This window comes from Macaca thibetana, chromosome 19, assembly GCF_024542745.1.
Source record: "Macaca thibetana thibetana isolate TM-01 chromosome 19, ASM2454274v1, whole genome shotgun sequence".
Classification (NCBI taxonomy): domain Eukaryota; kingdom Metazoa; phylum Chordata; class Mammalia; order Primates; family Cercopithecidae; genus Macaca; species Macaca thibetana.
The window spans coordinates 31,583,006-31,593,319 of record NC_065596.1 but is presented as its reverse complement, the minus strand read 5'-3'; the positions used below and the strand labels follow the sequence as shown (position 1 = coordinate 31,593,319).

General features: G+C 50.8%; 2 protein-coding genes across 2 annotated transcripts in view; both read left to right on the top strand.

Annotated features, from left to right (window-relative positions):
- KLK6 (kallikrein related peptidase 6) overlaps positions 1 to 10,314 on the top strand; it is a 90,401-nt gene that overhangs the window by 36,037 nt on the left and 44,050 nt on the right. The gene's annotated exons all lie outside the window — the stretch shown is intronic.
- Positions 3,213 to 10,173, top strand: KLK9 (kallikrein related peptidase 9). Its single transcript, XM_050771628.1, has 5 exons — positions 3,213 to 3,300; positions 3,465 to 3,621; positions 6,081 to 6,346; positions 8,753 to 8,889; positions 9,330 to 10,173. The coding sequence occupies exons 1-5, from the start codon at positions 3,258 to 3,260 to the stop codon at positions 9,477 to 9,479; spliced, it is 753 nt and encodes a 250-aa protein (XP_050627585.1). The 5' UTR covers positions 3,213 to 3,257; the 3' UTR covers positions 9,480 to 10,173.

The window sequence follows — 10,314 nt, the reverse complement described above, 5'->3', positions numbered from 1 at the left end:
TTTATACCTGCAATTATCTCATTTATGTTTACTTGATAATGGTCTATGTCACCCTTCCCCACAAATTCTGTGAGGGCAGTGATTCAGATATTTGTTCACTGTGATTTTCTAAGCACCTGCATTGTGCCCGGCACACAGAAGTCACCCCCATTGCTATGTGAACACAACACAAATAGATCAGTGCTGTAACAGAAGGGGGTATGGGTGCCCCACATCAAGTCCACAGGCTGTGCCTGAAGGAGTCAGGAAAGGCTTCTCAATGAGGGGACATTTGTGTAGGGGTTTAAAGGATAAGTAGGAGTTCACCAGGTAGAGAAGGAAATGCATTTCAATCACTTTGCTGTATGACTTTGAGCAAATTACTTGAATGCTCTGTCTTCCTCAGTTTTCACTCTGTGAAATGGAGACACCTGCTTAATTAGACGCTCGTGAGAGTTAAATGAGATAGGCTGGGTGCAGTGGCTCACACCTGTAATCCCAGAACTTTAGGAGGCTGAGGCAGGTGGAATGCTTGAGCTCATGAGTTTAAGATCAGCCTGAGCAACATAGTGAAACCTCATCTCTACTAAAAAAAAAAAAAATAGCCCTGCATGGTGGTGCACACCTTGTAGTCCTAGCTACTCAGGAGGCTGAGGCAGGAGGATTACTTGAGTCCAGGAGATTGAGGCTGCAGTGAACTATGATCATGCCACTGCACTCCAGCCTTGGCAACAGAGACCGTGTGTCAAAAAATAATAATAATAATAATAATTAAATGGGGTAATATACATGCAAAGTTTACCTAACACCAGGCACTGATAACACAGTTGGTAAAGGTAGCTATTAAAATGTTCCTTTCTTTCTTTCTTTCTTTCTTTTCTTTTCTTTTTTTATTTTTTATTTTTATTTTTATTTTTTTTTGAGAGTCTCGCTCTGTTGCCCAGGCTGGAGTGCAATGGCACAATCTAGGCTCACTGCAACCTCCGCCTCCCAAGTTCAAGCAATTCTCCTGCCTCAGCCTCCTGAGTAGCTGGGATAACAGGCACCTGCCACCATACCTGGCTAATTTTTGTGTTTTTAATGGAGACGGGGTTTCACCATACTGGCCAGGCTGGTCTTGAACTCCCGACTTCAAGTGATCCACCGGCCTCGGCCCCACCAAAGTGCTGAGATTACGGGTGTGAGCCACTGCGCCCGGCATGAGCCACCGCACCTGGTCTAAAATGCTCTTAATAGCAGTTAAGGTGGCACTTAGCACATACTGGATACCCAGTCCCCAATCTCAAGGGCTTCCCTGTCTGGAAAGGGAGTGGGACAACTGCAGGCAAGGGTGAAATGCGCTATGATAAAGGCACCACAGGTTTCTGCAGGGGATGGATAGACATTGAAGGCTTACCATGTGTCAGACACCGTTGTGCTCCATGTGTGTAAATGTGCTTAATCCCCACAACAACCCTCATTATTACTGCTACTTAACAGATGGAGCAGGCCGGGCGCGGTGGCTCACTCCTGTAATCCCAGCACTTTGGGAGGCTGAGGCGGGCGGATCACAAAGTCAAGAGTTCGAGACCAGCCTGGCCAACATGGTGAAACCCTAGCTCTACTAAAAATACAGAAATTAGCTGGGCATCGTGGCACACGCCTGTAGTCCCAGCTGCTTGGGAGGTTGAGGCAGGAGAATTGCTTGAACCAAGGAGGCAGAGGTTGCAATGAGCTGAGATCGTGCCACTGTACTCCAGCCTGGGTGACAGAGCAATACCCTATTTTGGAAAACAAAAAACAAAAACAAAACAAAACAAAACAAAAAAAACAGATGGAGCAAACAGAGAGGTCTGGTGACTTGCCCAAAGTCACACACCTCATCACTGATCACACCTAATCACTGAGATTTGGACACATGTGGTTCAGTTCCAGAGTCCGTGCTCCAAACCATGACAACATAGTGAGAGAACATTCAAGGGGAGCCCAGGCCCAGCTTCATAACCAGGCCTGTGGGCAGGAGAAAGTGGAAGGGATTGTAAGTGCCCAGGGGAGGCAAAGATGGACTCTGCCTGAGGAAACCAGAGATTTCCTGGAGGAGGGAGCATTGAGGTTGGGTGTTGAAGGGTGAGTAGGAGTTCACTAGGAAAAGAAGGATATGGAGAAAGACATTCACTCATTCAATGAACATCTCCTGAGGACTTCTGTAAGTCCTGTTCCGCCTGGAACTGGGTGATGCTGGGACACAGAGATGACTCAGACCTGAGCCCAGCCCTCCAGAAGCTGTCCACCTGGTGAGAAGGAATGATGAGGAGAGAGGCAGGGAGGATGAGGTGATGGAAAGGACAATGGGGTGGGGGACAGGGAGATGGATGAAAAAGATACATAGCAAATGTTCTCAGGATTTGGCAAAGATCAGGATGTACTAAGAGAGAGCACAAGGCACTTGCTTCCTGGAGGGTTGGGCAGCTGGGTCCTTGGGTGGTGGAGCTGTGGGGAAGGGGGCAGGTTATGACAAGAGTGGGTTAATCCAGATGGAACCAGATTTCTCAACATTCTAGGAGAGGGCCTTGTCCTTGTGGGAAGAGGCCCAAATCCCCAGGGCAGGGAAGGTTCTGCGAGGTGTGTAAACCTGTGCAGCTGCCTTGTGGTCTCTGCCTCTCTCCACCTGGGTTTCCCTCAATCTTTCTCGTGTTCTCTCTCCTCCTCCCGCCCCTCCTCTCACCTGGGGTCCTTCTGTGCCTGTACCTCCCTCTCTTTGTATCTTCTGCTCTTGTGTCTGAGTCCTGACTCTGTCTCCCACCCCTAGCCTGCTTTCTGGTGGTCCTCCTGCACATCCCTCCAGCCTGCTCTGGGAGGTTGGTCTCTGCACACCACTGCTTTGTCCAAAATACACCTGCTGCACCCCAGGACCTTAGGCCTCAAGGATCTTCCTACTTTTCCAGGACACAAAAGATTCTGTATCTTGTAGCCCAAGGTGATGAGGAATGAGGGTTCCCACTCTGAAGACCCCAGAGGAGGTGCCCACAACCTCTCCACACCCCCAGCACTCCTCCTCCATTCAGTCAAGCTCTGGCCCAGCAAGGCACCAGTTCATCCCAAAAGAGGGTCCCCCTGCACTTACCTCCTCTCCCAAGGCCCCTGTCACAGCCCCAGGGCTTCCCCCTCCCCCAGGGACATTTCCCAATCCCGATTAATCACAGGGGCGGCCCTATGAAGGAGGAAGGAGATGGCATGGCTTACCATAAAGCAGCACTGGGCGCCGGGTGCACGTTCTGGGATCCAGGTGCCCGGGGGTCATGAAGCTGGGACTCCTCTGTGCTCTACTCTCTCTGCTGGCAGGTGAGGCTCCGGGCTGGCTGCCCCTTCACGGCTGTACTAAGGTCATCTTGCTCTTCCCTCCCGTCCTAGGCTTCTGCCTCCTGCCCCCTAGGCTTCTCAGCATCCTCTCCCTGCCCTCCCAGCCTGCTCCTCGCTGACCCCTTTGTCCGTCGTCCCCACCCCAGGGCATGGCTGGGCAGACACCCGTGCCATCGGGGCCGAGGAATGTCGCCCCAACTCCCAGCCTTGGCAGGCTGGCCTCTTCCACCTCACCCGGCTCTTCTGTGGGGCGACCCTCATCAGTGACCGCTGGCTGCTCACAGCTGCCCACTGCCGCAAGCCGTGAGTGACCCGGGCTGGCCACGCTGGGGAGGGGCGGGGGCTGGGGGTCAGGAGAGAGTGAGGGGTGCTATAGGCCGGAAGTGTAGAGCCTCCACTTCTGATACCAAAAGTTCAACTCTTAGAATTAGAAAGGGTAGCCTCCCAAATCCTAAAATTCTAGAGTCTCACAACATCTCGTTTGAGGAGTGTAAGATTCGAAACTTAGGCTCTTCAAATCCTAGACTGACCCAGAGAAATCCAGAATCGTAGAGTCCTAAAATCTTGAATTTATGAAATTCTGCAATAGCCTCCACAAATTCTAGAATCATAGATTCGCAGACTATTAGAATCTTAGCAGTCTGGGTCAGCACTGCCCCAAGGAATTATGATGCCAGTCACGTGTGTAAGTTTAAATTTCTGGTGGACACATTTAAAAAATAAGGAATGAGTAAAATTAATTCTAATAGATTTAACTTGACACACTCAAAAACTTATTTTGACATGTAATCAATGTTTAAATAAGTATGAATGATACAGTTTACTTTTGTTTTGGTACTAAGCCTTCGAAATCTGTTCTGTATTTTACACATAATAGCCTGTTACAAAATGGACTAGCCACATTTCAAGTGTTCAATAGCCATAATGGCTAGTGTGATCCTACAATCTTAAATTCAGAGCTTTCTAGATTCACTGAATATTGAAACTCACAGTACTAGAATCTTTGATACACAGTATCCTAGAATATTGAGTTTCAGAGAATTCTGGAGCCTTAAACTATTTGAATCCCAGACTGTTAAATTTCTAAGGTTATAGATTTACAGAATTATGAAATTCTAGTCATTTTTTTTTTGAGACGGAGTCTTCCTCTGTTGCCCAGGCTGCAGTACAGTGGCACGATCTCAGCTCGCCGCAACCTCCGCCTCCTGGGTTCGAGCAATTCTCCTGCCTCAGCCTCCTGAGTAGCTGGGATTACAGGCATGCACCACCACACCAGGCTAATTTTTTTTTTTTTTTTTGTATTTTTAGTAGAGACGGGGGTTTCACCCTATTGGTCAGGCTGGTCTCGAACTCCTGACCTTGTGATCTGCCCTCCTTGGCCTCCCAAAGTGCTGGGATTACAGGCATGAGCCACCGCGCCCAGCCAAAATTCTAGTCTTTTTGTCCCAGAATATTAAAATTCTAGGTTCAAGTCTTAGATTTAATTCAGATAATGTTAGAATCCTGGAGTTTTTTGATCCAGGGGAATCTGGAATATTAGGATCTTGGATTCATAAAACTCTAAACCTTGAGCCTCAAGATTGTAGAATCATGGATAATAGGGTGTCAGAATCTGAGAATTCGAGAATCTTAGATTCTGGGCATTCTAATAGAATCCTGGAAGCTACCTGATGCAGGAATCCTCTCTCCATTGCCTCTAAAAAGTGACCATCCATACTGTTCCCATTTTCTTCCCTCTGGGAATAAAGCACTGATGCTGGTAAGAGATGCTGTGTGGGAATTTCCCATCATGCATTGCTCCATGATGGGCCCTCTTTTAACTTAGGCCTGTACATCAGGCTGGGACAACAATGTTCAGGTTTCAGCCGAACATTGTTCCATTGTCTCCAAACAGGAGACATGCAGAGATATGAAGGTGGAAGAGAGTCAGAGGCAGGGGAAGGGTAGGGGGATGAGGGGATATAGGGTTGAGGACTATTTTCCCAGATCCAGAACCAAGACAGCAAGAATGATAGAGAGAGACAGAGACAGATATCTCTGGTTCCCCAACCATGAATTTGCAGTCATTAGCCTGCTGCCTAATGTCAGAGGTTAGAGGCTGGGGAATAGACTTGTCGACCCCAAAAGGATCCCAGCTGTCTAGGGCATGGGCCACAAGGGGAACAAGTGGGCTGGAACTGTGGTAAGGGCTTAAGGTTAGACACCAGGAAGACATGCATTGAAAGGTGAAGGATATGATAGACAGGAAAAGCTAAGGCCAGAGATGACCCCCAAGTCGGGGATTTTCCATATCCCATCCCCTTTCACACATATGCACACATATACACACACACCACTCAGACACACAGAGCCACTCCCACAGAAGCCACCAGACCTGTGGGGGCAGGGGTGGGGCTGTTGTTATGTGGTAGGTGGGGCCCCCCGTGCCCACACCGTTCCTGGGGACCCAAGTCACCACCAAGGCTCCAGGTGAGGAGGGAGGAAGGTGGCTCACTCAGCCTGGAACTAGGAGGGGGTGCTCTGTGGGGACAGCTACAAAGGTGGGGGCACACAAAACATCAGAGTGAGGACCAGGGACACAGAGGAGGTGTGTGCCTTGCTTAAAATAACAGTACCCTGGGCTAGACATAGATGACGAGGGCCCAGAGAGGGTGTGTGGCTTCCGTAGGGTCACACAGCACCCTGATGGACAGGAAAAGAGGGCTGGGACTGAAAGGACCTTTACCTTCACCTGGCTTGACCTCTGAGGCCTGTCCCAGCAGGTATCTGTGGGTCCGCCTGGGAGAGCACCACCTCTGGAAATGGGAGGGTCCAGAGCAGCTGTTCCGGGCCACAGACTTCTTCCCCCACCCTGGCTTCAACAAGGACCTCAGTGCCAATGACCACAATGATGACATCATGCTGATCCGCCTGCCCAGGCAGGCACGTCTGAGTCCTGCTGTGCAGCCCCTCAACCTCAGCCAGACCTGTGTCTCCCCAGGCACGCAATGTCTCATATCAGGCTGGGGGGCCGTGTCCAGTCCCAAGGGTATGACCTGGCCCAAACCTCTCTCTGAAACCTCTTGCCCGGGATCTGGCTCCCTCACCTCTCTGTCTCTGCCTTTTCATCTCTATCTTCTTCCTTTCTCTCTCCTCTCTCTGTCAGTCTATCTATCTGCCAATCGATATATTTAATCAAATCTAAGATGCTATAATTTTTTTTTTTTTTTTTTTTTGAGACGGAGTCTCGCTCTGTCGCCCAGGCTGGAGTGCAGTGGTGCGATCTCAGCTCACTGCAAGCTCCGCCGCCCAGGTTCACGCCATTCTCCTGCCTCAGCCTCCTGAGTAGCTGGGATTACAAGCGCCCGCCACCACGCCCACTAATTTTTTGTATCTTTAGTAGAGATGGGGTTTCACCGTGTTAGCCAGGACGGTCTCGATCTCCTGACCTCATGATCCACCCCCCTCTGCCTCCCAAAGTGCTGGGATTACAGGCATGAGCCACTACGCCTCGCCGATGCTAGAATTTTTAAGATGTGCCATTATTTTATGAACTGCGAAGAAAGAGAAAGGGGAGAAGGAGGAGGAGGAGAAGAAGAGGAAGAGGAGAAGGAGGAGGAGGAGGAAAGATCCTATTGATTATATAACATCATTTTCTGGAAGACACATTCTAATTTCAGAGTTTTTGTTTGTTTGTTTGCTTGTTTGTTTTTGAGACAGGGTCTCGCTTTGTTGCTCAGGCTGGAGTGCAGTGGTGTGATCACGGCTCACTGCAGCTTTGAACTCCTGGGCTCAAGCAATCCTCTCTCTTCAACCTCCCAAGTAGTTGGGATTACAGACATACGCCACCACACCCCACACCCGGGTCATTTTTTTATTTTTAGCAAAGATGAGGTCTTGCTATATTGTCCAGGCTGGTCTCAAACTCCTGGCCTCCCAAAGTGCTGGGATCGCAGGGGTGAGTCACTGTGCCTGGCCCAGAGATGTTTAAATGTGAAAATACATTCATCTTAGAATGGGAATAAAGCCATGTCTCTCAGAGTCACGGATCACTGACCCGTTAGCCAAATTGGGTCAGTGGATTGCAAAAACAGTTGCTGCCAATATCTAAATTTGTTGCTGAATTTGTTGCTGCCAATATCTAAAACTTGGAAGGTTTTATACAAAAGCCAGTTTCTGGATTCACTTGAAAAAGTTTGAAGAACTCACATTCCCAAAATAGCAAGCACTGGGCTGAGTCAATAGAGGCTGCCCCCTTCAGCCAAGACAAGTTCTCTGATCCACTCCAATGGACCCCAATGGCTCCTGTCTCCCTGCACAGCCGCCATCCCCAACTTCTGTTTCCCAATTCTGTTTATCATGTCCCTTGATGCAGCTGAGACTGTGCTCATGTCTTATATAAATGCACATATGTATTATATATCCATATCCACATCTATACTGACTACACTGTGTCGGGTATTTCTGTCTATGTCTCTGTCTCCATCAGTGACCATCTTCCTGTGAATCTTTTTCCCTTTATCTCACTGCCTTCCTTCCACCCCTTGAGGTCTCTGGGTCTTTCTCTATTTCTTCCTTTTTTATTTATTTCTTTTTTTTTAAGAGATGGAGTCTCACTCTTGTTGCCCAGGCTGGAGTGCAGTGGTGTGATCTCGGCTCACTGCAACCTCCACCTCCTGGGTTTTAAGCAATCCTCCTACCTCAGCAATCCTGGGACTACAGGTGCGCAACAGCACGCCCAGCTAATTTTTTGTATTTTTAGTAGAGATGGGGTTTCACCATGTTGGCCAGGATGGTCTCAATCTCTTGACCTTGTGATCCGCCCGCCTCAGCCTCCCAAAGTGCTGGGGAGTTATATATGCATCTCCTCTTGGCTCTTGGCTCTCTGCATGCATCTTTCTGTTTCTCTTCCTTTCTTCTTCTTTTTCTTTCTTTCTTTTTTTTTTTTTTTTTTTTTGAGATGGAGTCTCGCTTTGTCTCCCAGGCTGGAGTGCAGTGACCAGTCTCGGCTCACTACAACCTCCACCTCCCATGTTCAAGTGATTCTTGTGCCTCAGCCTCCCGAGTAGCTGGGATTACAGGCGCCTGCCATCATGCCAGGCTAATTTTTGTATATTCAGTAGAGACAGGGTTTCACTATGTTGGCTGGGCTGGTCCCAAACTCCTGACCTCAAGCGATCCGCTGGCCTTGGCCTCCAAAATGTTGGGATTACAGGTGTGAACCACTGTGCCCGGCCAGCCTCTCTCTCTTCTTGGCCCTCTTCCTCCTTGTCTCCATTTGTTTCTCTTGCATGCTATGACTGTCTCTTTGTCACCGTCTGTTGTCTCTGTCTTTGAGAGTCCTAAATGTGGCTCCATGGGTCCTTTGGAAAAGCTGCAGGGAGGACTCAGGGCGGTGGAGTGCTCAGTGTGTTGGAGACAATTGCGGATCCTTGACAGTTCTCTTCCCTGACAGCGCTGTTTCCAGTCACACTGCAGTGTGCCAACATCAGCATCCTGGAGAACAAACTCTGTCACTGGGCATACCCCGGCCACATCTCGGACAGCATGCTCTGTGCAGGCCTGTGGGAGGGGGGCCGAGGCTCCTGCCAGGTGAGACCTTATTCTAGGGAAAATGAGGCTGTCCTGCCAAGCTTTCTAGGATTTAGGGGAGCAGAGGGGTCGGCCCCCAGCCTTCCTGGGTCAAAATGAGAAGGAGACTGGGAAACCTGGTTCCTGGGAGAGGACGGGACCAGGGCCTGGACTCCTCAGTGTAAAAGAGAAGAGGTCTGGAGCTCCAGACTTCTGGATCTGCAGGAGTGGGCTGGGCGTCCAGAGTCTGAGTCCTGGGGGAGGAGGAGGTTAGGTCCTGCGGGCAGGTGGGGGCTCTGAGCTTTTACTCCTGGGTCTGAGGGAGGAGAGGCTGGAGATGGGGGACTCTCAGATGTTGGAGGAAGAAGGGGCTGGGGCCTTTCTGGGAAGGAGGAAGTGGCCTGTGTAATTGTCATGAGCAGAGTGGCCTAACAGTTCCTCTGCCCGTCTCTCACGTACAGGGTGACTCTGGGGGCCCCCTGGTTTGCAATGGAACCTTGGCAGGTGTGGTGTCTGGGGGTGCTGAGCCCTGCTCCAGACCCCGGCGCCCAGCAGTCTACACCAGCGTATGCCACTACCTTGACTGGATCCAAGAAATCATGGAGAGCTGAGCCTGCGAGCCACACGGGCACCTTGGAAAACCAAGAGAGGCCGAAGGGCACGGGGTCGGGGGTTCCCGCAGGGTTCCAGCCTCAATGGTTCCCGCCCTTGACTGCCATCTGCCCTGAGACTCCCCTCTGGACACTGAGGCTCCGCCCCTGAGGCTCCGCCCCCTCACGAGGTCCAGCAACACACAGTCGCGCCCCCTCGGAACCGAGCAGGGACACGCCCTTCAGAGCCCGTCTCTATGACGTCACCGACAGCCATCGCCTCCCTCTTGGAACAGCACAGCCTGTGGCTCCGCCCCAAGGAACCACTTACACAGAATAGCTCCGCCCTTCGGAACTTTGCCCAATGGGACTTCCCCTCGGGACTCCACCCCTTGTGGACCCGCCTCCTTCACCGGAGCTCACTCCTTCGTGACGTCAGGGGCGCAGTAGCTCCGCCCACGTGGAGCTTGGGCAGTGTCGAGCTCAGCCCCTTGTGGCCCCGTCCTGGGCGTGTCCTGGGTTTGAATCCTGGCGGGGACTTGGGGGGAAAATTGAGGGAGGGTCTGGATACCTTTACAGCCAATGGATGATTTTACAGTAAACGCGGGAAACCGCACCTTCTTTCTGCCTGAGCTGTGAGACGGGTGGAGGGCAAACGGGTGGGCAATGAAGGGCAGATGAGGGCACCGGTACCGGCTTGAAACTCCCCGTTAAACCCCTAGTAAGTCCTGCCTAAAGTCTCTCTCCATCAGCCCTGTTGCAGCAAGACTCCTGGGTTCTGCTTGGGTTGGTCTTGCCGCCTCCAGGGGAAGGGGAAACCAGGTCACAGTGCCTCCCAAACCTGCCTTCCCAGATC